This window comes from Dermacentor silvarum, chromosome 2 (assembly GCF_013339745.2).
Source record: "Dermacentor silvarum isolate Dsil-2018 chromosome 2, BIME_Dsil_1.4, whole genome shotgun sequence".
NCBI lineage: Eukaryota > Metazoa > Arthropoda > Arachnida > Ixodida > Ixodidae > Dermacentor > Dermacentor silvarum.
This window is the reverse complement of record NC_051155.1, coordinates 162,771,672-162,799,233: the sequence shown is the minus strand read 5'-3', so window position 1 is coordinate 162,799,233 and position 27,562 is coordinate 162,771,672. Positions and strand designations below refer to the sequence as shown.

At 48.2% G+C, this 27,562-nt stretch overlaps 1 protein-coding gene and 1 non-coding gene across 2 annotated transcripts in view; both read right to left on the bottom strand.

The window, feature by feature from the left end:
• Window positions 1–178: 178 nt before the first annotated feature.
• Window positions 179–27,562, bottom strand: part of LOC119440524 (sodium channel protein para-like) — a 56,603-nt gene continuing 29,219 nt past the window's right edge. Inside the window, exons 10-13 of the mRNA XM_049662953.1 lie at window positions 20,728–21,014; window positions 9,609–9,813; window positions 4,736–4,945; window positions 179–538 (exon numbers count right to left, since the gene is read on the bottom strand). Coding sequence (XP_049518910.1) covers window positions 179–538; window positions 4,736–4,945; window positions 9,609–9,813; window positions 20,728–21,014 — 1,062 coding nt within the window. The remainder of the gene's footprint in view (window positions 539–4,735; window positions 4,946–9,608; window positions 9,814–20,727; window positions 21,015–27,562) is intronic.
• Trnas-gga (transfer RNA serine (anticodon GGA)) lies at window positions 17,766–17,839 on the bottom strand. The gene has a single exon. It is a non-coding gene; the product is annotated as a tRNA-Ser (tRNA).

Genomic DNA, 27,562 nt, shown 5'->3' with positions numbered 1-27,562 from the left:
GTCGCGCTGGCGCTGTCATTCCACCAACAAAAATGGGCGCAAAACCAATATCCCCGCAATAGTTCCAAGAGCCAATCTCCTGGCTCGCGATATCGTTAATTCTTCACACGAAGCGCTTAGTCGAAGCACCGTATATAGGTACGACTTCTCGGGTCCGTGCGCCTCGGCTTGGAAGAGTTCACCAGTACTGCAGGTTGGTCTGGGTGAGCAAGAAGAGCGGGAACGGCTGTAGGCGGTTGGCCAGCGTGACGGTTCGGCGGAGTCGGTGGGCGCGGTACGCTCTCTGCAGAGTTCGCGCCGCGCGCTCGAGTCGCAGCCGCTCGCACCCACGCACGAAGAACTCGGCCAGGACGACGGCGGCGCGCTGCTCCTGCTGGCGCTGCATGGTGCCCGATACGGGTCGCATGTCCGGCCTTCGCAGCTCCGGGTAGGCGGCCGCCGCGTCCGCGTCCAGGCTGCGCTGCAGGGGCTCGCAGAGGGGCTCGTACACGTTCATGCGCACGCGCAGGAGCGACTGCAGCAGGTGCACGTAGTGGACCTGCGTCGCGCGACCAGCCCCAGTTTCACGAGTGTGCGCGCGAGGTTGGGATTATAGCGCTGGTATTTCTTAACGGCCAACCATAAGGACACTTTGGACCGCTAAAAAGGTCTAGTTTTACGATGGCGTATTCATAGAGGAGCCTTCGTGAAGAATTTGACGTTTCAAGTTCGAGCGGGAGCGTCTATTCTTAGCCTTTCCAGCCGTTTTCCTTCACTTGCGTGAGGCGGTTTTTTTTTTTTTTTGCGGTCACACCTTCAACGGCACCGACACCTGTGAGGCAATACAAGCTTCGCTTTAAATAAAGGCTTATAGAGCGCACGCACTTTATCCAGGAATCTGACATACCGTCCTCAAAGCGGTTCAAGCAAAACGCAAACAAGCACTCGGGGTAGGGAGTACGTTTATGGTGCCACGATACAGCAATAACTAAAGACTGCGTCCACAGGCAAGACGACGGCGTGCCGGAAAGAGCTCAGCGCGAGCTTCATCATGGCCTTGATCTGGCGGCCTAATTTAATAAATTCACATGGTCTCCTATGTTATCGCTAAGACGACTTGAAGGCGAAAACCGAAGTGCCGATTAGAGCACTGCACGGGCCGATTTTTTCAGCCCGGGCCCGGCCCGGGCCCGCTTTTGCGTTGGGCTGCCCGCCCGAGCACGATTAAAACATTTATGGCGAGACCCGGGCCCAGCCCGGGCCCGGAAATAATCTACGTTACCCGCCCGCCCGGCCCGGCCCGCCACCCATTCACCTTAGGCCCGAGCCCGGCGCGATACCGGCTCGAAACCGGCCCGAACCCGGCCCGAGACCGAAAAACACATGTTTTTCAGAGTTGAGACGCCCGAGAATAACTACCTGCACGTTACATGCACACCACCAGAAAGCCCAAGCCCGGCCCGGGCCCGCGTCAAAAAACCCGAGCCCGGCCCGGGCCCGGGTCAAAAAGCACACGCCGTGCCCAAGCCCGGCCCGAGCCCGTGAAAAAACTTCTCTACCCGGCCCGGGCTTTCGGGTAAGCCCGAGCCCGTGCAGCGCTCTAGTGCCGATCCATTAAATACGGACACATGACGTACACATCCCCATTAAGTCGCTTAGTCTACTTCGCTTAGTCATCCCTCTTAATTCGCTGAGTCATCCTCCTAATTCATTTACTCAACCTTTTAATTCGATAAGACCAATTCGCTTATCATCCCTCTTATTGACTTAGTCACCAATCTTAATTATATTGCCTTTAACTCACCTGAGTCATGCACTTAATTCGCTCAGTCATCCCTTTTAATTCACTTAATCATCTGCTTAATTCGCTTTATCAATCATTTATCTTAATTCGCTTATCATCCACTTCATTCACTTTATCATCCATCTTAATTCGCTTGTCATCCATGTTTATCATCCATCTTGCTTGCTTACGGCGGTATGAGGGGGGTATGAGCCATTGGTGATGATAGTTTTTGTGCCTTTCGTGTCGTCGACGCGTTTTCGCTCAAGGACCTTGAAGGTTGACTGAACGATGAGACACGTACGGCCTTAATAATTAAATTGTGATGTTTTACTTACCAAAACCACGACATGATTATGAGGCACTGCCGTAATGAGGGGGGGGGGGGTACTCCGGATTAATTATGACCACCTGTGGTTCTTTAACGTGCAACCGATGCACGGTAAACAGGTGTTTTTGCATTTCGTCTCCGTTGAAAAGCGGCCGCCGCGGCCGGGATTTGATCCCGCAGCCTGGGGCTTAGCAGCCCGAACGCTAAAGCCACTACGCCACCACGGCGGGTCTGGCGGGCTTGCTCTCGTAAATAGATTGTAACTAGGCACTTCTGTCTGACTTTCTCTGTATACATGTATCAACATTTAATTCATAGTTCAAAACCGAGTACTAAAACAAGACAGATCATGGGAGACAACTGTGGACAGGTGCTCGACTCACAACTAGTTCAGTTTTCCGAAATACATACATATATGCATCCATTCGCTGAAACCTGCTGATCAAATCATAATCGCTTCGTCTCAAGCTCACAGGTCTTTCACGTAATATCTACCAACAAGCACAGCTGTCCACTGTACTCAGACAATATCTGGTAGTTCTGCACTATATAGCTATAGTGCTCGCGTATCCAGAAATTTAAATTTTGTACCTCAGTAAAAGTGGCTTCCAGACTTGCTGTTGCAATAAGCTTAAAAGCCAAGTGGTTGGAAAATTTTCCATCGATCACAATATTTCCTCCTGAATTTGTTTAATTTTTAAACCTTCGCCGAGATAAGGCCGAAGGTTTTTACCATTGCCACGAAGTCTTACACTACAAACTTTGCACACATTTCATAATTAAGCTTTCGACTACAGAAAAGGGAAAAAAAATCAGTGGCACTGGACACGTGATACACGACTAGGCGCGTAGAAGCCATTTCCAGGGGCGCATTTGCCGGTTCGGTGAACTTGCAGCTAATTATTCACGAGAAGGGACACTCTTCACAGAACCGCAACCGCGCGTGGTGTGCATCTCAGTGCCAACTAAGGGAAGCAAAATGTTTCATGTCTCTGATTTATGGACGTGGGTGGCTGCGACACAAATCCACGACTTAGCTTTGAGAGCCCCGCAACCAGCGCTCGGAACTTCCCCACTCTTGCAGCATGGCTGCCTCAGAATCATCGCTGCTCTTAATATAATGCACTGTCGTTGCAGTAACTCGCACATTCAAGGCTCTTACGTGCCTGTATGAAACAACTTCTTCCAGCAGGGCTGCCGCATTCGTTTTAAGAAACATTTTCTAGACTCATTATGATTATTGCAGCGAAATTATGCGCCGAATGCGTCGCGACTATACGCTGCTGCACCGCGATTGGATGAGACAAGCTTAATTTCTCTAGCCGTATACTGCGCTGAAAAAAAAATAATAAGTAATTACAATAGAAATCACGGGCAGAGAGCGGTAAAAACAGAAAAATAAGCTAACTCCCCGCAGTTAATTGCTGCATGAGTTTGTCTTGTTAGCTGATGCGTTCGTGTTTCAGTTCCGTTTACTGTAATTTGCGAAAAAGTGTTGTTTCCATTATCCAAATGTCGTATGTGCAACTAGAAACCAGATATGCAAGTGTAATTAAACAGAAGCAATTAAATGTGACACCCTTCTTACTTATTAGCTTTTGCTTTCTTGAGGGGGGGAGGGGGGTGCCATGCTGCGCTCTAGAGCGCGTGGCCCAATTTCCTGCGCCTTGCCCAGACGTGACTTCATCGTCGCCACGCCATCCTTCCTCATTACAACAGGGAAGGCCCCAAGGGTGTTCCATAAAACGGGTATAGCTGCATAACGGAAACACATTCGCAACGAGCCATGGGAAATATTTTACAGGCAGTCGAAAGCATCTTCAATGAAAAAAAATAAAGAGGGGGGGGGGGGGGGAGACTCGGCAAGCGCCGAACGGAAAATACACAAAGGAGGACAAGAAGAATCATAACATCGGTCACCATGCGCACAGCTAGAAATAAAAAACGTACGTTACTGAATATGCGCACATATCTTCTTAACAATCTGTTTCCCGCATTTATTTCTTTAAAACAGTCCGTGACCTGTATTATGGCCCCGTTTTCTTGCTGATTAGAAAGTACTTCATTGGGCTTTTGACTACATTCGTTCCTCATTAATAAGAAAGCTCGCGCCCGCTGCGCTATAGCTAAGTGGCTATAGGCGCTGCGCTGGCGAGCTCGAGGTGGCGGGTTCGAGACCGGCTAAGGCGGCCGCATGTAGATGAAGCAGAAATGAGAAAACGCTAGTGTACTTAGATTTAGATGTACATTAAAGAGCCCCACGTGGTCAAAACTGGCCCAGAGTCACCCACTATTCGGCGTGCCTCGTAATCCTATCGTGCTTTAGGTGCGCAACGGCCCAGATTTTAATTAACATTTTGATTCGCGATCGATAATGTGCCCAAAGCGGATGGTCCATAATAACGGATTTTGATAGAAAACGAATCACATTTGTCTACTCCGGACTCTGACGGTGGTCCGGAGCAGACCACCGTCAGTTGCCTTATATAGATATCCTATGTGACCGGCCTTTCACACACACACACACACACACACACACACACACACACACACACACACACACACACACACACACACACACACATACACTTTTTCCCCACTTTTACACTCCCAATGCCGACGAATTAATAGAAGCATCTCACCCTGTCGCCGCTGAGCAATGGCACGTCCATGATGGCCAGCGCCAGCGTATTAGGTCGAGGCAGCCGCAGCGGACGCGGCAGCGAGTCCAGCAGGCTGGGCAGCGCGCACAGCGGCAGCGTTCTCCGGGCGGCGACGTCGAGCCGAGCCCAGGCGGCCGCGAAGTCGACCAGGTCAGCGTCCGACAGCCCGCTCAGCTCTGTGTTGAGCGCCTGTGAACAAGGGTGGTGTCGGGAGAGAGCCCTCGCGATGCGTGCTTAATAGTGTCTGTCGCTGGGCTCATTTGTTCGAGAAACATGAAAAGGCGCGCTTCTCACAACAACATATAGGCAATATATGAAACCGAAAATTAACAGCGTGTAGAAAAGGTGTTCTAATTACTGGATCTAATCCTTCGAACAATTTGTTTGTTTCTTTATTTCTTTATTTATTTATTTATTTATTTAAAATATTTATTTATTTATTTATTTATTTATTTATTTAAAATATTTATTTATTTATTATTATTATATTATTATTTATTTATTTATTTATTTATTTATTTATTTATTTATTTATTTATTTATTATTTATTTATTTATTTAAAATGAGCTTAAATCACTTAGTCTAAGTTCAGCGTGCAGTAGAACCACTGTCACGCTTGTACCAACACTGACTGTGATTGTTCGCAGCAAGTGACAACATATAGTGTTCGTAGAGTGCTGCGTTGACCACGGAGAAGATGGGAGTGCCCTGACGGCGCCCATCTGGAAAAAAACAAAAAGTCTGCAGAAACTCCACTGCAGCTGCCCAAGTATGCGGAAGCATACCCCAAATTTCAGTTGGCTCACCCCCAAATTTCAAGTTGGCTCATTCCCAAATTTCAAGATAGCCGACCCCCAAATTTAAAGTTGGCCCACCGCCAAATTTTAAGTTGACCCACCCCCAATTTTCAGTTGACCCAGCCCTACTATAGGCTTATCCATGGATTTTCCATGGAGCCCTATGTATCCCTATGGGTATTCTCTCTGATCATTTTTTTTTCAGTTGTTCCTTATCGCTTATAAAGCTACCAATAATTTACATTTACGTTATTATAATAATGAAATGTCTTAACTTCGCAAATTACGAATTTTTGTGCAGTTACAAAGCATTACACTTTTTGTGTGACGGACAGATTTTGCTGGGGTACTCGCCAAAGAACACCCAAGAACGACAAGCAACAGCACTCGATGCGACATCTTGTAATGCGGAGTTTAAGCATTATTTATTTATTTATTTTATGGATACTGCAATCACCATGCGGTGACTTTAGCAGGGTGGTACAAGCGTAATGAATACATTGGTATATGTACTGAAAATGCAGAGGTTAATAAAAAAAACTGCTATTTGAATAAATACAAAGCATACAGGTTGGGCACACGCAACGTTACACTAAAGAAGTAAAACACTGTCACTGCAAACATGGTACAAACGAAATAATGTCACTGTAAACATGATAAGAAAGAAGTTAATGTTGGCGCTGAGACGACGTCATTTTTTAGCTAGTTCTAGCTCACTATTGTGCGCGGGAAAAAAGAATGCCTAAAAGAGCTGCTGCGTGAGGAAAAAGCAGTTATAGTGAAATTATGTATTTGCCGAGTAGCGTATTCAGAGGAGAAGGCTACGATCTTTGTTATGTCCATCTTGTAATGCCCCTTTATTAGTTGATACAAGAAATTCAATCGTGCACAACTATTTCGTTGTGCCAAAGAAGGAAGATCAGCCCTCTTTAAAAGTTATATAACGGAAGTATTTGTAAATGTGTTATAAATAAAACGCACGGCTCTTCTTTGTACCTGTTCTAGTTTGGCAATGTTAGTTTTTGCAAAAGGGCCCCATATATCATTGCAGCGTAATCTAAAATGGGCAGCACAACGGATTTGTAAGCCAAAAAAGCGAACAGAATTGGGGAGGAAAACTTAAGAGCTCGCCTTAGGAAAAAAAGGAGTTTACGGTTAGTGTTTGCAGTTACATAATCATACATAATCTGAGTATTCCAATTAAGATCGTTTGAAATCCACAGCCCTAAATATTTACAGTTACTAACTTCAGAGAGGAACGTGTTATTAATACTGTAATCAAAGTGCAAAGATTTCTCTTTATGTGTTATTCTCATGAAAACAGTTTTTTTCAGCGTTAATCACCATCTGCCATTCGCGACGCCAGGATGCAACCTTCTGAAGTAGTCGCTATTAGCTATAATTGATCCTATTTAGGTGTTAATTTCGGAGTACAAAACACAATTGCTAAACAAAAAGCTTTAATATGAACTGGAATATCTACAATATCACTGATGTATATGAGAAACAAAAGTGGCTCTAACACCAAACCCTGGGCTACTCCAGAATACATCGCTATATACTGATGCAGATCTGTTATGAAAGGAAACAAACTGTTTTCTGTGGGTTAGGTACGCAGCGGTCCATTTAATTAACTGATCATTTTTTTTAACATTATGCAATTTATAGAGTAGTCCTTGCGAGAAACTTTGTCAAATGCCTCAGAAAAATTCACGAATGTAGCGTCAATTTGTGTACCTTTTTTAATTGATGTTGCAAAATAGTGTATTGCTTCTATCAACTGAGTACAGGTCGAGAATCCTTGTCTAAAACCGCGTTGACATTTGCTTAAAAATTATGGTTATCAAGAAAATTTAGCATTTCATTATGTATAATGTGTCCGAGTAATTTGCAAGCTGTTGATGTTAGCGAAATCGGGCGATAGTTGTTAATGTTGTTTCTCCTTCCACTTTTTATGTAACGGTTTGATTCTGGCTGTCACCCAGTCATTCGGTAATTCGTCGCGTAATGATTTAATAAATAAAACATGCAAATATTTAGATACCCACTCGGCATATTTTGAAGAAACAAATTTCGTATGTTGTCTGGCCCCGGGGACTTCTTTATATTCACTTTTAGCAGCATATTGAAGATACCGTGTTCTGAGATTATGAGGTCTGGCATACGTGGCAAGGAGACATCAAAAGAAGATAGGGCATCATCATCTTTAGTAAAAACCGATTTGAAGTAGCCGTTAAATGAATTGGACATTAATTCAAAATCAGTTATCAGTTCCCCGTTAATTTCGAAGGTATCGCAGTCCAATGATTTAGGCGAAATAGCTCTAAATTTTTTCCGGTGATGCTGCAATAAAATTAGGTAGTGATTCGTCGAAGTAAAGTTTTGTGTCTATGGAGACTTTATTCTCAATTTCAGAGGACAAATCTGAAATTAGATTTATACATATGTATCGTTGGACCAAGATTTTTTTTCTTTCTATGTCTCTTTAGAAGCCTCCGTAATTTCAGTGTCTCCCTGGAAATCCACGGATTCTTAATTTTTGTTTACTTAACAATGTTTGGCACAAAACGCATACAACTATTCACAATATGCTTAAACCGGTGCCAAAGAATGCGCACGTTATCAGAACTATTGGCAAAGTCATCAAAATGAAAGGAAAGGACATCTATAATTGACACGTAATCTGCTTTAGAAAAGTTAGGAAACCATAGAAGTTTTTCAGATGTCATTTGTAGAGGCAGAAGATACATGAAGCAATAGAGCACAGTGATCGGAAATGCCATGGACTACTTCACACTGGGCATTAGGAAAAATGTCTCCACTAACAAAACAAAGATGTCAAATCGACTTTGACGTACCCTGCACCCTCGTATGCTCTTCAACTAGTTGCGAAAGGTCAAAATCAAAGCCGATATTCAAGAGTGCATCAGCCGTGGTATCACTGCGCTTACCTTGTGACATAGAGGACCAGTTCACATTATGCAAGTTCCTGCCAAAATAATTTGATTACCGGGCTTGACATCTGCGTTCATGTATTCCCTAATTTCTCTACAAGGGGGTCTGTACACTGCTAAAAAATGCAACATTAGCATAGTACATCTTGCAAAAGATGGATTCTACATTAGGTTCATCCGGCATTTATTGAATATTTAAAGATGTCTTTAAAACAATACACACACCACCACCTTTAGTGCCACGATCTTTTCTAAAGAGACTAAATCCCGGTGGGACAAATTCACTGTCGTATAACCCAGACGTTGTTGCGCTGGTCAACAACGTCTCAGTAAGAACAGCAATATCTAGATTATGTACCAGTAGAAGTCCCTCAAACTCAGTAGCCTTGTTTACAATACTTCTACAGTTAACATTGAGAATTGTAAGTGAGCGACACCTTGGACTGCGTTGTCAATTCCGCTTTTTTTTTTTGTATTAAGACGATGACGAAAACCCTATGCCTCATCCCATACATTCATGACGCCATCAACGTTTAACTTATCATACAGAAGCTTAACTTTCGCTCTGTTTGTTTTTTCGTCCGAGGCGCTTTTCCAGAACTGTTTGCGTATTTCACAACCTTTTTGGAAAAATCCTCTGACACAGAATACGTACTGTCCTTTAGTTTACTACAGGCCTTCAGTATGGATGTTTTGTCACGGTAGTCCAAGAATTTTAAAATACCAGGACACGTTTTATTTTCCATCTTTCGACCATAGATCACAGCATAGATCACAGGAGGCTAATACTGCAGTGATCCGCCATATTATACTTAACTGCTGGCGTAAAGCGTCGGTAGTGACATAGCGGTTACCATGCAGTCATTTTAGAATTCTGTCTTCGACGAGAACACACTCAACACGAAAACGTTTCAAACGCGCTGTAGTTGGACCGGTAGCCCGGTAATCCGTGAACGGTAAGAAGTTTGCAGACACGCTTAAACTCCGCAATGTGTCCTGAGCAAGCGCATTGCGCAGCGCCGGAGTCAGTGCTCCTGTCTATCTATAGTCAGCGGCCTCGATCCCACCACCATTTTCCCTCTCTATATGCGTATACGCACTTGTTCGTATCCGGCCAGCAACACGGCGACGTACGAGTTGAAGATGATGAAGTTGGAGATGAACAGGTAGGAGACGAGGTAGGCGACCGCGAGGCCCTTGCCAGCCGGCAGCAGCCAGCCGAGTACCTCGTTCCACGCGCTCGTCGTCGACAGCCGAAAGAGCAGCAGAAGCGCGCGCCAAAGCTGTCCGAAGTTCACCAGGCCACTGCGCAGGGTAAGCCCAGTCCTGTCACTCGATCTCAACAGTCCTTGGCGGTTATTTCCGATGAGAGATTCGCATTCACAAAACTTCTCTTCAGCAACCTCGATCAGTTATTGCAGCGATGGTACTCTCACTACCATCACTGTACCGCGAGTCATCACTAGAGCTAAGTTTGGTCAGTGAGGGAACGCGTTAACGGGCGAAGAGTTCTGTGAATACCGGGCCAGAACAGCACTGAAGCGCACACCAAGCGCAGCCTAATGAAGCGGCTCAACTCCGCACAAAAATTAAGCAAGTGTCACACGTTTGTAAAACGTTAAGGCGAAAACCTGATTGCACACTTGGCACACTTTTTGTTACGTATAAAATACGTTAATGAATAATTGTGGTAACTGTTCATCGGAGCGCGTGGCAGAACTCGCCAAATCGCCGCACCTACTGGTAGTCGGTCAGTGCCGTCAGCGCCTTCGCAAAGAGATGGGCAGCATCACACAGACATGATGAGAGGCATAGGAGCCAGTGGTGGAAGAAGACGACGAACGCGCCAGCAGTGGCACGAGCGCGTCTCTGCGACACCGTGATGTGCGCAATCAGGCACGCACTAAGCACACCCTTAGAACCGCGGAGAAGCCGTGGCTTCAGGGAAGCGTGCTCGTCTCGTGCCCCAGCGATCTGGGTTCGATTCCCATCTAGACCGAAATGCACCAAATTTGCTTTTCAAAGCCCCTAATTTACTATGTTTACCTCCCCGAGAAATGTGACGTCAATCCGACTATTTGTTGACGTGATTTTACTCTTTGCGGCGTCGGCCATTTTTCTTCACGGTGCAGTTTCCCCAAGGTGACCGCCAAGGGCACGCCAAGGGCACGGCCAACATAGACACTTAAAGAAATTATGGGGCTTTACGTGCTAAAACCACGATCTGATTATGAGGCACACCGTAGTGGGGGACTCGGGAGTACTTTAGATCACCTGGGTTTCTTTAACGTGCACCCAAATCTAAGTACACGGGCGTTTTCGCATTTCGCCCCCATCGAAATGCGGCCGCCGTGGCCAGGATTCGATCCCACGACCTCATGCTCAGCAGCCCAATACCATAGCCACTAAGCAACCACGGCGGGTACGGACACCTAAGGCTTTCACCTTAAGAAAATTAAAAGACTGTGGTGAAATGTAGGGCAATGTGTTCAAAGACAACTTCCCACCCACGACGACCGTTTTTACAGCGAAGCTGTATGTGACTAGGATTCCAGTATTTCTTCGTCTCCGCACCCAAAAACTCAACCAGTCACAGCGGGACACCAGCGCCGCGTGTGCCGCTGGGTTCATTGCAGCACCACACGATGGCGCTCGCCTCCGCGTATCCGTGGCAGCGGCGGCGCCGGCCGTACAGGGGAAATAAAAAAAAAGATCCAGAAAGCTCACGTCGCGTGCATAGCGTTCGCCGCAAGCTTTTCCCGATTAAGATTACGGTTGCATAAGCTGCAGTTGTCGGGAAGCGGCAACTGTAGCATTAGAAGCAGGGAATGACGTCACTACACTTCCACATGTAAAAGAACTCGCCTAGCAACTGATTTCATTCGTGTTGTGATAGCGCTATGGAACGCCCACGCATAGTTACGACCAGGGAGTGGTTACGACTCCCGAAGAGCTGCGCGAATACGATGACCGACGAAAGGAACAGCAACGTCAATATGCACAGGGGCGTCGTGCTCAGACACGGCAGGACCCATTTCAAGGCTACGTCACATTGGTCTATCTGATCAGGTGATACCACAGCTTCGCTGGCCATCCACCTTATTTTTTGTTATTAACCGCCTTATATTTATTTCGATAGCAATTGCATGGACACTCCAAGCCTATTTCTGCTGTCGCCTTCGCCGTCGCCGTGAGGTTCCGTATAAAGTCCTAAGGCCGATTAATTTGTCATCGCGCGCTGTATGCTGTATGTGCAAGTGAAGGCGGGCGACGGTGAGCCGGCGATCGCATCTCAAACTAGCGCACGCAAGGGAGGGAAGCGGTAATGAAGCGCGCTGTCTTCCAGTCCCGCGCAACGCTCCGGAGAGAGGGTAGGAAGGGGGGGAGGGCAAGTTATACTCCGGGCGACTCGAGCGGCCTCGCGCGCCCGTCCGAGCCGCTGTATCTTGAAAGCCATCTGCGGCGGGGACTGAGTCCGCCCTTCGCTGTGTCTTCGCGGCTTAATTCGCGTTGATGCGAGCGGCCACACGAAGGTCAATCCGCTCGCTGCAGCCGCGCTTACTCACTCCAGCGTTTTGACAGTGAGTTTCCGCAGTCATCGAGTGAGATGGGTTCATGTTTGGTTGTGCGCGCGTGACACCATGCTTGTTAATTTAGTTATTATGCCTATGCTTACAAGTTTATACGGTCGATAAAACTACTATCCTTACTTCGTATGGTTGCCCACTAATTTGTTATCACAATCGATGCTTTGCATTCCGGGCGAAACTGAGACTTCTTTTTTTTTCAGGCGAGAGTCTTATATGTCTCATCGTTCAGTCGAACTTCAACGCCCTCGAGCGAAAACCGTGTCGTCGACGCGAAATCGTACGCGATGCCGAGTTAGTGTAGTAATTTACTACACCAACCCCCGCATCGTGTCTTAGCTATATGCAAACGCTCACGCAACAATTTTGATGGTGCGCGGGTCACCGTCGTCATCGTGTTAAGATAGAGTCAATTCAGGCACTCGAACCCACGACCTTTGGCGCTAAGGTGGAGTTAATTAAGGCACTCAAACCCACGACCTTTGGGGGGAGTCGCGCCGTCGAACTTTCGTGATAATTAGGGTGAAGTTAATGATGGCACAGTTAATTACGGTAGCGTCCATTAAGGCACTCGAACCTGCGACCTTCGGTCGGAAAAAACAAGTAATAAGAAGTAACAACGCATTCGAATGAGAATGTCAAGTAATTTTCCTTCGCTTTCGAGCCTCGGCTACGGAAGCCCTCACGGTCGGGTCGGCACGTCTATTGACATGTCGATGTATCGCTTGCGTTGTCGCTTGCGTTCGATGTCTCCAGTTTGCTCGGCGGCGTGGTTAGCAGCATTCGCCCGGCCATTGCCGCTTGCGATTCTTCGAAATTAAATTGTTTCAAAATTACGCCTGTCCGTCACGTAAGACAATGAATGGCTCATACCTCCTTAAGCAACGGCTCATACCCCCGTAAACGCGGCCGCCTCCTCATTACGACGACAGAAATAAAGTGATATTCTACGCTGGAATGAAGAGCGGCAACGTAGCCAGCTGTGGAAGAAGACGACGACGAACGCGGGAGCAGTGGTACGAGCGCAACCCGAGGGAGGACGACGCTCGAGCTAATGCTGATGATAGTTTTCAGCATACACCGAGCCCGACAAAAGTAAGCCAAAACAAGCTTCGCTTGAAAAGTGGTTGGCCTTTGAGATCACGGGCTGTTATCGCGAGACGAAAAGACAGCGTTGACAAGCATGGTATTCCGACGTCTACGGAGCCGATAAATAAGGACTTCAATGTAGACCTGTTTCGTATCAACCACAGCAGCTGCACAAGGTTCTTCTGCAACATTTCCAAAACTGCTCATCTAAACGACGATCGTTGCTGCGTGGTAAGAAGCAGTTAGACTATATTTCGCATGAAGCACGACATCTTCTTTTAACCTCTTGAAAAAATTGGCTGAGATTTAGCTCTTGTAAACCTATAGTTATCCCGAGCGAAAGGTCTGTTTGGCTTGGTTTTAAAACTATGCGCACTAATGCACACAGTGTTCCATTAATGCACGCTTCTGCGCTTGTAAGCTTCTCTATAACGTGTTAATCTGGCCTCCCTTTGCTCCAGTGTTTCAGCAGCCAACTTTGGCTTTGCTTGAGATTTCGCAGCCTGCCGTCTAGCTATATTTACTGGATGATTGTATTCAGCCTGTCGCTTGCGCTGAAGCGCACGCACAGACATCCCAGCCGGCGCGCCATTCACGGCGAGACTGAGCAGCCATGCGCCGGCGAAGCAGCCGTTACACATATGGTTAAACCCTCGCCTAGTCACGTGGTACCACAGCGGCGCGGCTCCGAGCGAGCGCAGCTGTGACGCCTCCATACAGCGGATCACGTGGCAAGACGTCACACCTGCCACACTTGCGCTGCGGCGGCTCAAGGTCATCCCGACGCGATGAATGACCTTGCGAGATATGGCGTAGAAGAGCTTCCGCTCTAATATAGCTAACAAAAGTAGATTTAATGTTTTTGTAGCCAGCGTACAGATACAAAATATTGTGGCGCAAACTTTCCCTACTATGCCGGTTGGCCGTTATACAACAAAAAATGTCGCAGTTTCGCCAAGTTGATTGCGATATCAAATTAGTGGACCACTATGGACCTTTTTCATGTTTACAAACAAGCCGCGCGCGCGTCCTATTGGTGCTTCCAGACGCTTCCGGTCGAGCAACTTCCGGATGCTTGGCTCTCGCTTCAAAAGCCGTCCCTGCGAGCGCGCAGCATCGCCATGTTTTCTTGATCGCTTGCAGTTCTCAGCATTGCGGCTGACGGACATATCGAGCGAATATTTTAGAGGACTGGACAACAGTACACAGCATCGCTACCAAGACAAGCTGTCCTTCGAGTGGCAACAGCTGCCGGACACGCTGGACGACGATGTAGTGCAATTTTCTTTTTCGTCAAGCCCGAGAAACTTTCCGCCTGTCACAGCAGCGGATATTTTCATGTAATTGGTGGAGGGCGTTTGCTTCTGCACAAAAGAACAGTTCAAGAACCACAAAATGAGTGACGCTTACAATGCATTCCTGAGTGGGAAAGTTAAACGTGTAATGTCGTTCAAGGAAGGCAAGCGCGGAGTCGGTGTCGTCATCTTAACTGCATCTGTGGAGGCCAGCCAGCTGCATGCTCTCTAAAAAATACCGACCGTGGTGCGTCGTCAAAGACGACGGCACTGTTGTAAGTGTTCACTGCACGTGCATAGCTGGGTAAGTACAGTTTATTGCCTACTCAAGAGCACGATTCACTTTACCACAACCTCACGTGCCGATTTGTCTTAGACCCACCGTGGTATAGCTTAGAGGCTAAGGCGTTGCACTGCTCAGAGCGAAGACGCGGGTTCGATTCCCGGCCACGGCGGTTGCATTTCGATGGGGCGAAGTGCAAAAAATTTATCGCCCTTCCACTACTGTGAAGAGGGGTGGAAGGGAAGCTTGTGTTGACTCGTTTGTGCTACGAGCGCGTGCCGAGCATGCATGAGCACGAGCGCAAACCGAGGGGCGCGGACGAGCTAGCTGCGGTAGACTTCCACTCCGTGAAAATGGCTAACCAGCGAAGCTGAAACGTGTTGCCCCGGTGTTTATCACTGGGCTAATCCCGAGGGTTCATTAAAGTATTTCACAATTATGAGGTTACACACACGTTCGGCTGCGACCGAGAGAACGACGTCACTGACGGTATGCCCGCAGTCCGCCGTTGTCGCTTGCGTTCGATGTCTCGACTTTTGCTCGGCGACGTGGTTAGCAGCATTCGCCCGCCATTGCCGCTTGCGATTCTTGGAAATTAAATTGCTTCAAAATTACATCTGTCCGTCACGTGGGACAATGACTCATACCTCATTAAGCAATGGCTCATACCCCCGTAAACGTGGCCTCCCCATTACGGCGACAGAAGAGAAGTGAAATTCCGCGCTGGAATGATGAGTGGCAACGGAGCCAGCTGTGGAAGACGACGACGACGACGACGAACGCGGGAGCAGTGGCACGAGCCAGTGCCGAGCACGAGCCAACTGCGGAAGAAGACGACGACGCTCGAGCAGATCTGTTAGCAGCTGATTTTTTATAGCGTTATATCACCGGCGCAGGCTAGCGTATGCAAGCTTCGCTTGAAAATGTCCGTGCACTTAGATTTAGGTGCACGTTAAAGAACCCCAAGCGCTCATATTTACTTCGGAGCCGCTCACTACGGCGTACCTCATAATCAGATCGTGGTTCCGGCACGGGAAACTCCAGAAATTATTTGTCGTAGTTTGCGAAAACTGGGATAACTTTTTTTTGTCGCGGGAATTAGCTCCTAACAAACTAGGTAAAATTTGTGCCGGACTGGATCGTAAAGTTTCAACAAATATAAAAGGAAATAGATATAGGTGCACGATCAATCATACAAAGGAATTTGTCAAGTGCAGATCGTCCGTTGTGTATTGTTTACCCATATCTTGTGGGAAAGTATATATCGGCCAAACGGGACGGTGTGTGAACACAAGACTTATGGAACACAACAGGACAATGAGAGGCAACGTTCATTACCACATTAATTAAAGGGCATTGTGCACAGAATGGGTGCGCACCGCTGTACGGTGACACTACAATTCTTTCGCACCATAAGGATTAGCTGACCAGGGAATTAGTGGAAGCCTTTCACATTTACAAGAGAAAAGAGGGTTGCATAAGTCAACCATCTGTTCTTCTGAGCCCTAGTGAGATCGCCTTTTTGGAAGGTCACTAGATTAAATTAGTAAAAATGAATGTGGTAGGAGTACAACGATTAGAATAGGATTGCACAGCGTGTAAGATATGTCGCCTATCTTTGACGCCCGAGTGTGCGCGGATATGTTTTGTAATAGTGCTGTTAATCTGGCCTTGCACATCTTTGACGTCGGAGGCTGCGCGGGTATGTAAAGATGAAGTGTTCGTTCTAAAATAAAATAGTTGCGAGTGCAGCGAGTGTCGTGTATTCTTGTGTCTCTCCACTTTGTCCTTGTCAGTACGCTGCTTCACCAATACGGTATGATGATTAATCCCTGAATCGCCCAACTTTCCACACTACTGAGCTGCGCGAAAAAAAATTTTAATGTATAAACCACCTTTAAGAAGTTCGGAAAACATTTCTGAAATGAATTGCACTGTGCGGCTTCCGTTCATCCGGAGTTTTCTGACAATAAGTATTTAGTAATTCCTTCCCTCCTTTTCTTGTTCTGTTTGACTGATTCCTATGTTCATTCCCTATGTCGGTGTCCCAGATTAACGCCGGATGAATGATAAGCGTACAGGTAAGCAAGATACAGCGGAAGTGCTCACAGCACGCAGCAGAGTCAAATGTATGAGATTCTACCCTGGATAAACAGACAGAGCAGCCATTGTGCGTAAATCAGAAATAACACGTTATAGTGATTGCGGTGCTTGTGCGTAAGATTGCGTACGTGTGTGTAAATGTGTGCATGCGTGCTTGTGTTTGACGACCATTCGACCCATTCGACCACGGGGTAGTGACCCAGATAGGTGCGATGAAGGTTACATACATACATACATACATACATACATACATACATACATACATACATACATACATACATACATACATACATACATACATACATACATACATACATACATACATACATACATACATACATACATACATGTGCGTGCGTGTGTCAGAGAAACAACTTTCGTGAGTTTTGTTTACAGAGCCTTGAAAGACGAGTTCAATTGCAAGAGGTACAACTGCCGACTAGAGCTTTCAATTAAATTTCAAATGCCAACCAGGGATTTTAGTTAGATTTGGAATGGTTTGACTGCAAGCAAAGCTTGTTTTTAAAGGGAAACTGAGACATCCACCCAAATGTAGCAATTTGCTACAATGGAAACCCAACCGGGTTCCTCGAAAGGAAGCCTCGCAGTTGAAGAAAAATTCGTCCTGGTCCGGGACTCGAACCCGGGACCACCGCCTTTCCGGGGCAGCCGCTCTACCATCTGAGCTAACCAGGCGGCTAGCAGATGGCAGGGCGAAGTCAAATTTGTCGACAACTCGCAGCAAAGGCAAGTATATGACGTAATAGTTCAGCGGAAATCCGCTAGGTGGAGATAAGTAATTAAAGGGAAACTGAGACATCCACCCAAATGTAGCAATTTGCTACTATGGAAACCCAACCGGGTTTCTCGAAAGAAAGCCTCGCAGTTGGAGAAAAATTCGTCCTGGTCCGGGACTCGAACCCGGGACCACCGCCTTTCCAGGGCAGCCGCTCTACCATCTGAGCTAACCAGGTGGTTAGCTCAGATGGTAGAGCGGCTGCCCCGGAAAGGCGGTGGTCCCGGGTTCGAGTCCCGGACCAGGATGAATTTTTCTTCAACTGCGAGGCTTTCTTTCGAGGAACCCGGTTGGGTTTCCATTATAGCAAATTGCTACATTTGGGTGGATGTCTCAGTTTCCCTTTAATTACTTATCTCCACCTAGCGGATTTCCGCTGAACTATTACGTCATATACTTGCCTTTGCTTCGAGTTGTCGACAAATTCGACTTCGCCCTGCCATCTGCTAGCCACCTGGTTAGCTCAGATGGTAGAGCGGCTGCCCCGGAAAAGCGGTGGTCCCTCCCGGGTTCGAGTCCCGGACCAGGACGAATTTTTCTTTAACTGCGAGGCTTTCTTTCGAGGAACCCGGTTGGGTTTCCATTGTAGCAAATTGCTACATTTGGGTGGATGTCTCAGTTTCCCTTTAATTACTTATCTCCACCTAGCGGATTTCCGCTGAACTATAACATCAAACACTTGCCTTTGCTTCGAGTTGTCGACAAATTCGACTTCGCCGTGCCATCTGCTAGCCGCCTGGTTAGCTCAGATGGTAGAGCGGCTGCCCCGGAAAGGCGGTGGTCCCGGGTTCGAGTCCCGGACCAGGACGAATTTTTCTTCAACTGCGAGGCTTTCTTTCGAGGAACCCGGTTGGGTTTCCATTGTAGCAAATTGCTACATTTGGATGGATGTCTCAGTTTCCCTTTAATTACTTATCTCCACCTAGCGGATTTCCGCTGAACTATTACGTCATATACTTGCCTTTGCTTCGAGTTGTCGACAAATTCGACTTCGCCGTGCCATCTGCTAGCCGCCTGGTTAGCTCAGATGGTAGAGCGGCTGCCCCGGAAAGGCGGTGGTCCCTCCCGGGTTCGAGTCCCGGACCAGGACGAATTTTTCTTTAACTGCGAGGCTTTCTTTCGAGGAACCCAGTTGGGTTTCCATTGTAGCAAATTGCTACATTTGGGTGGATGTCTCAGTTTCCCTTTAATTACTTATCTCCACCTAGCGGATTTCCGCTGAACTATTACGTTAAAGCTTGTTTTTCATGACCTGACAATTTTGTAAATCTTTGGCGTGCTTTTCAATGCACGCCGCTTTTACATGCAGGTAGAACGCGCGCTGTACGTAATCAACTGGTTGCGTAGTGTCAAGTTCCGAAATACTTCGATCTGAACTCGAAGGTGAATACGTGCATTTGGAATATGTGGAAGTGACCAGTGGCATAAATATTAAAGCGAAAGCCTTATATGTCTCCTTAGTCAGTCGATCTTGAGCGAAACCGCGTAGGCGACACGAAAGGTACAAAAAGGCTACAAACCCTCGACCTTTGGTGGGAGTCGAACCCACCAACTTTGGTGTTCATGAAGGCACAGGTAATTAAGACCGAGTGAATTAAGGCACTCGAACCCATGACCTAGGGAGGGAGTCAAACCCTCGACCTTTGGAATTAAGAGGGATGACAGCGAATTAAGCGGTGTTGTGCCATATCACGTGCACATCCATCATCGAGGCAACAGGAACTTATCCGCGACGAATCAATTCGACGCGGGTAACTTCAAGCAGCCCCGGCCATCTACGCGACGAGTCAAGAATGCGACGCGAGTGACGTCAGCTCTCCGCCCCACCTTGTTCCTGCCGACGAGCAGCCCAAAAAGGGATTCAAGGCAGAACCGACCCTTTGTGAAGAGAGAGTCGCCACCAGCCGCCCCGTCGGTCTGGTGCGCTCTTACTGCTATTAACAGCTATTACCAGCTATGACCTGCTATTTATTACCTGCTATATCTGTACATATCTGTACATTTTGTATAAAGTTTTCGTCTCCTCTTCGTCTGCTCCAAGAGTCCGTCTCTCGTCGTCGACCCCGGGTCGCAATAGCGGATAAGTAAGCGAATTAGGTGGATGCGCATCGTAAGCGAATTCAGAGGGATGACTAAGCGAATTAGATGGATGCGCATCGTAAGCGAATTCAGAAGGATGACTAAGCGAAGTATACTAAGCGAATTAAGGGGGTTGTGTACGTCATGTGTTCATCTTTAATGCATCGGCACTTGGGCTTTTGCGCGTTCATCGTCGTCTTCTTCCACAGCTGGATCCGATGCCGCTGATCATGCCAGCGTTTCCATACGGTCCCTCGCGCTCGTGCCACTGCTCGCGCGTTCATTGTCGTCGTCTTCTTCCACAGTTGACAGGCTTTCGCCTTCACGTTTTGTAAACGTGTAACACTTGCTTACTTTTTATTACCTCTCTGTTTGCTGTGCAGCGCACATTATCTACGCTTACCTGCAAAGCAAGAACTTCTGCTTCCTCTGGCCCACTACTATATGAATATACACAGTTTAAAGATAACGTCGCACCGAAGTAGAAGTCGCCTCTGATATCAGATGACCAGTAACGCACGCGATCGCACGCTCACGAGAATGGACGTTGTGTGCCACTTTGTGCATAGTGTCGAGCTCAATCGGGAGTGCCAGTGCGTGTCTCGCGAATTCCCGCTCCAGAGCTACATTGTTCTGTAACATGGCATATAGGAGGACAGCGTATAGTGTACGTGGCTTGGAGACGGGCAAGACAATAACATCCCTTTCCTCACCCATCGTCGATGCGTTCGTTCCGCACAGCGCGATAACCACGCCGCAGTTATTATGCCCGACAACATCACTGAGGTGTATTTGTTCGCATCGGTAGGCGCACGGAACACATTTCGGGCGGCGCAGTTATCCATAAGCTTGAAAGCGGCTCGCCTACGCGAGGCGACGCCGTAAAAGCGTCAGAAAGGGGATTCCGTGTGGTTGCCTATATATATAGCGTGACTCGGTGTTACTTCGTGAGAGCCACGATCCGCTGTGAGGCCCCGTTTAGCATACCTGAAGCTGTCGTCTGAGCGGAGGGTTCCGAACAGCGAGACTCCCAGCACGCCGTAGACGAACATGACGAGGAACAGCAGCAGGGCGATGTTGATGAAGGCGGGCACCGAGGCTGCGAATATGAGCACCAGCTGGCGCACGCCTCGCACCGACACCAGGCTGCGGAAGACGCGCAGAATGGCCAGCGTGCGAAGGCCCCGCAGCAGGACCCACTCGGGACGGCTCTGGGACACGCCGGACAGAAGAACGACGTCACCTGCACGCGACGGAGCCCGTCGGGCGGTGTGCTGTCGGATGCGTGTAAGGCACCGGCATTGTTAATTTCACAAACTAGACATATATAGGCCGGTCGGGCGGTGTGCATGCCCTAAGGATATGGCTTGTGTGGCGAATGCGTCGTATAGGGCACGCGGCTATATGTATAACTGGTTACAAACTAGACATATATAGCGACGCATGTCAAGTGTGCAGTGTCCGGCGGCACGAACTAAGAAGTACGCTTCAAAGACATGAGCTTCGAACATACGAAAAAATATAAGTCCAGCAGTCTTCGTCCCTAAAGAGCGACCAACTAGAGGCTAACAGCTTCACTGTAATAGTGCTCGGATTGATATGGCTTGTGATGGCAAATTGGCACGAGACAAACACGCTTAGACTATAACGTGATTGCACACGTCACGTCGAAGTACGGGTCTAGTGCATGCGTCATTGGGTACGTGACGGCGCAGACATTAGCGCCACGTCGCATAAAGTGCTAGTAAGTCTCTACTACGATGGACTCTGAAGCGTATACTTCAACGGCAGCTGTGAAACGTGAAGATTACGATAAAGAAGATGACATCATTACGACAGACCTACCACTAGACATATAGGGTCGCATAGCTCGTAATAAAATTCATCGTTTTGCAGCAAAATGCACCGAATGTTTCCAGTTTGTGGCCAACGTATACTAGAACAACACACACACCGAGTCAGCAGAAAGAACTTTAATGCACGTTGAAAACATAAATCGAAAGCATTTCACCAAAGGGACTGCAACGCTTCCGCATTCCCACACGTAAGCAGTCTTAAGTGTCTTCTAATTTTTTCCCCTAATAAGCGTGGTGCCACGCTTATTAAGCGATCGCTTCGTGATGCCTCTAGCGTCAACACGTCACCGAAACTTCAGATTGCGCGACCTGTAACACAAGGCGTGCGAGAACACAGCGCACACAATGCCACGAGCCATCTCGGCTCGACAATCTTTGTACCCGCTGCAGATTACCTCTGAGAAAGGCCGCGCGCAGCCGGACTGTATACATTGGAGACGCGCGCTCACCTGCCTCCCTTTCTCCCCTCCTTAGCGGGCGCTCGCCTCTTCCCCTCCCCCCTTTTCACGTACAGCACTGCTTGAGAGGGAAGATGGTGTGCAAGGCGCACATCAAGAATGCATCCTTCTCGGGGCACCTTTCACGCTTTGCATCAGCCTCGCACCTACAGCATACGGCGCCGCAGTGCACGATAGCATCTAATCGCCCTTGGACCTTATCTGGAGCATCACGGCGACGGCAACGGTGGTGATGAAGGCGGAATTTCGCCAGGAGGAATTCGCCCTGTAATTGCTGTCGCAATAAAAGAATCCGGTAGCGCTCATCGTGAATGCGATTAGCATTGAAGCAATGTAGCGACACACCGTATTGCCGCCGCAGAGACGCGTCGCATATGAGGCCTGTGTGCGGCAGGGCTCTTCTCTCACGCTACCCTCGGGACCGCTGCGCCATCTAGGAGTGCCGCTGCGAAGTGCGCGCGTGGGGCGCATGTGAATATACAGGGTGTCCCAACTATCATGCACCAAGATTTTTTTTTTTTAATTCAGAGCCCTCCCACTATACTGTGAAGATGGAAGCCAGCGAAGCTGTGGCTATGGTGGGTCTGCTGTAGCGAATATTGCCCCCACGATGAGAATGGGCGTATCGTCGTTGGGCATCACCCATCCGAACGTGTCTATCGTGAACGTTGCAGTTGAGAAACTCGCGTTGAACCTGGCCTTCGCACCGGAGAAGTTGGCGCTAGCGTTGCCAACGCGTCCACCACCGTTGTTGGGTTCCGGGAGGGCTAGACGACGCTGACGTTTGGCCTCAACATTGCGCTCCTTCAACTCGGGGTCCGCGGCTCTTCGCTGACGTTTTGCCTGGGCTTCGGAAGCCCTCACGCTAGAATCGGCACGTCGACGACGAGTCGAGACTGTTCGCGGGGGCGTTGCTCAAATACGTTAGGACACGTCGTCAGTTGCTCATTGATGGCTCATACCCCCTTAAGCAATGGCTGATACACCCGTAAACGCGGCCTGCTCATTACGACTACAGAAAAGTAAAATTCTACGCTGATACGATTAGCGGCAACGCAGTCGGCTGTGGAAGCAGACGACGACGACGACCGCGGGAACAGTGGAACGAGCGCGTGCTGGCGCTCGTGCTCGGCACAGCATCCAACGGCACGAGCGCAAACCGAGGGGCGCCAACGAGCCAGCTGCGGAAGAAGACGACGACGCTCGAGCCAATGCTGATGATGATAGTTTTTTCTACACGCGGACACGGTCCTGGGGGAACTAGCCCTTAACTGCTTCGCTGTAATATGCAAATGCCACATAGCTGGACATAACCAAGGTAAGGTTGTTTGTCGTCGCTTGGTGATACAGAGATTTTTTGCATCCCGCCTAATTACATATTTAGTGTTAATTAATGATTAAACTACTCAAATATTATAATTAGATGAAAAGTGTAAATGAGGAAATTGTAGAGCAACATGAAAAACTCCAGATACAGCTTACTGTTGCTCAATACGTGTTAGAAAAAAGTTTTTCCGAGCGTGAAAGAAGCCCGCGAAAAAACGCAAAATGCCTCGAGCGGCCAGTAGCGCCGCAATTTGTGCATGTATTTGCGGGAATTAACGAATTGGAAACAATATTTATGCATCTGTGTTCACATTGTTCGTACTCCAATTTAAAACAGGTTTTCCTTGCACTCTTCGAAAAAACTTGAAAGCAGCAAGCTTCTGTTGAGAAAGGACCGCTTCACATCATCACAGTGAGAACTTTGTGCACCGCTTTAGGCAGGCGCTGGTGGGTCAACGAAACAAAAGCAAAGCGAGTTATTTTGACGTGTTTGCCGCGGTTCAACGCTTGCACCAGGGTTAGTCAACAACGCTATATAACGCTAGAAGATACACTGATACATGCGCCGATCACGATATCGGAAACACCTCACGCAATGTCTGCTCTCGCGTGCAAAATGTCCGCACGCAAGCGGACATTTTCTTTTTCTTTTTTCTTACAAAGACACACATTCAGCACTCTCCATGTAGTGTTTCTTTTTTTTTTCCTTCCACGCTCTTTGTCCTTTTAAAAACGCTCCCCATACTCCTGTCCTAAACTGGGCCACGCACGCATAACTGAGTCACGCATGCCAGAAAAACACTATGGTACCAAGGAAGGGACGGGGCAAGGGTTTCGGCCATTGCTAGCGGTGGCCGCTTCACGGGGGCCCTTACTCACACATCTTGTCTTATTAAGCGAAAGTATAGGGAGGGTTGGCTCTGTAGTCTGCAAGTGCCGCGAAAAACCCAGCGCGGCAGAGGCTCCATGCTGCGATCACTCAGAAGCTCGTAAAACATGGTCCCTCCCCGCATCGACCACAATCTGGTCCGTGACTCGCTGCTTTACGAGCGCTCGCACGTCGACAGTATATATAGTATCTGCGCAGAAGGATTCTGTGCGGCGATAGCGTCGCTGATTGGGCGGAAAGGTTCGCTGCTGTCGCGTATAGCCTGGACGGAACTCTTTAGGTCGAGTTGTCAGTGGGTAGTCGACATTCATATTCAGAAACTGTAGAGCACAGCAAAGGCCAAAACTGAAAGAAGGAAAGAGATAAACCGAAGAAAAGAGAATGAATGAATGAATGAATGAATGAATGAATGAATGAATGAATGAATGAATGAATGAATGAATGAATGAATGAATGAATGAAGCCTCGGTGGCTCTGTGGCTGTGGCGTTCTTCAGGTGAGCGCAAAATTAAATTATGGGGTTTTAATAGGTGCCAAAACCACAATATGACCATGAGGCAGGCTGGATTAATTCCGACCATCTGGGAATCTTCAACGTGCACCCAATGCACAGCACACGGGCTTTCTTGCATTTAGCGCTCCATCGAAACGTGGCCGCCACGGCCGGTATTTGATCCCGCTCTGGTAGGCACATGGTCGGGGGTTCAAGTGCAGCAGTTTTAAACGTTGAATAATTTTGATCGTTCAGCGATGTCATTGACTTTTACTGCGATAGCACCCTCGAGGCGCATTCGTGCCGTTGTCGAGCGTTCCCGCTAGGCGGCGCATGCGCATCACGTGCGCAGGCCTAAAGCGAGGGTCTCCAAAGACCGCGGAGTGCATTTCGCACCCGTCAACACTATACGCTCAATCAGTGTGGTTTAACAGGGTCCTTAATTGACCCTGCTTCCACCATTGCTTCTACCTAATTGCGCTGCTCGCATTCGTGAGCGTCGAACGCTATAGTGTACAGTAAGTACAGCCTGTTGAGCTTCTGTGCGAGTGATCTGAGTGGAACGGGCAGCAAACGTCAAGCTAACGTTCTCTGGCATTTGACCTGGACGCTGGCTGACGTCAACGGTTTCCCGTCGGTCTCATCTCGAGCACCATATCGAGGTACGACGTCTCATCACGCCAGCGTAGTGAGACGCCTCGTAGCTGCCCGGGCGCTGTTCCTTCTGCCCAGCAGGAGTTGTCCTGCGTGCTTTTTTCGCGCCTACGTGTTGCACCCGCGTATATCTAGAACACCTTCCGAAAAGCGCAACGTTGAACCTTGTCAATCGGTGTCAATGCTTCACCATCCGAGAGAAACTGCCAGACTTCTTTTAAAGCGAAGCTTCCTTTGCTAGCGGCGCGCCTGAGGAGGACATCAAGGCACTCTACGCATCCCTAGAGTTACTGTATATGGCCGCGCCAGCGTTTCACATTTGTGCGCATGGCACGTGTTGTGCTTGCTTTCCTATGCGACAAAAAATTGGGAGGACGCTTAAGGTTCGCTTTTAAGAGTGGAACGCGATAGCATTCAAAGATCCCTGACTGCTACTCATGGTTCCCGACGACTGCAGCTCATGCAACCGTAATGGTTACTGGCAAACACTGGCGGGGAACGCTATGCACGTAGGCGAACTTTCTGGTGGAAACGCGGCCTCTTGCGTGGGCCGATCCCGGAGATAGTGCACAACCCCGCCAAAGAAATTACATCATTATTCGGCTTCCGTATTTGTTTCGCATTTTTAATATGTCAGTCTGAGAAGGTTTAACATAAAAGGCATGCGCTGTGGGTGTTTTGTTTCATGACATTTGTTTGCGGATTGTCATTCTCAAAATTCCGAGGAATAGCTTTGCCAAGAATGCAAAGAGGTACGAGCAACATTAATGATAGAATGGTGTGGCAAACCTAAACGTGGTTGGGGATTACTTTCTCGGCCGCGGGCGCCAATGCCGACGCCGACGCCGGATTTTCTGCGACACGGGGCCCTAAACGTTGTCGCGTTAAAATGCAGGTGTTGGGCTGTGGAGGTCGCGTGCTGGGTTGTGATAGCGTAAACGTTACAATGGTCCACAGCCTGAAGAGAGCGCTTGGAGCTGGCGTCTCAACAGCGTGCTGGCCACATATGCAGAAGAAGCACGTGAACACGCGCCAGCGAAATGGCTCCAAAGCGTGCACTCAGCGTCGAGGACACCCAGGCCCCAACGAAGCGTTGCGTGGAACAGGAGCGTCTTTACTACGCAGCAAAACGTGCTACAGACTGGCTCGAAGACATGATAGGGAGCCTACATTCAAGCGCTGTTTTAAAACGGCGTTGCGTGTATGCTCTCTAAAGACACGAGGCAAGGCAACGACGCGTAGCGGCCACGAAAGACGACGAGCGTTGTGAGCACTACAACCAGACGCGACAAGCGGAACAAGAACGCGTGGCGGCCACGAAAGACTATAGGAGTGTGGTGAGCACCACGACCAGAAGCGACAAGCAGAACAATAATTATCGTCAATCAAAGCAAACAGCATAGAAAGCTTCGCTTACATCGATTCCCACAGTGCGTAGGATCCGCATATTATTTTAACGATAGGTAGGACATTAGGCAAAATAAGGACAAGAGCTTGGTGGCGCAACCCACCACACCGTTTCAAAGGGGACGCTCACAGCGTCCGTCCGTCCGTCCGTCCGTCCGTCCGTCCGTCCGTCCATTCCGCAGGGCTATTAAGTTGTGTCCGTTCGATCCTGATGCCAGACGTCTTCGACAGACCTAGCCATCAACCAAAGCTTCTCTGGCAAAATGAATAAAATATGAGGAAAGAAACCATGCCAAAATAAGGCCCCAACAGCCCTGGCTCAAGAGAACACAGCTACATTAACGTATATAAAATAAACATGGCACGACAGTTTGCTGAGCTGGAGCCGTGTTTGCGGTCGCACTGTCTGGGTATTTTCACTTTTCCGTGACGCAGAGTGCGAAGCCTCACTGGAGCAATGGGCGATCTGCCCGCTGGCTTAGCCAATCAGCGTCCACTGAAAACTACATATCCCCGAAAGCGATTGATGGAGAATACCACTCGTAACGTTTTCGATTTTATGAAGGTGATATAGAAGCATGTAAGATCTTGCGTTTGCGTTCACGTCATTATATGATGCGAGTTTAGGCAATAAGGAAAAAAAAAACTTCGACTGAATTACGCAAGAAGCCAAAAATATTGATAGTGGTCACAACCAAGAAGGCCTAAAAAAATCCTCCGTGGTCACAACCACCAATAA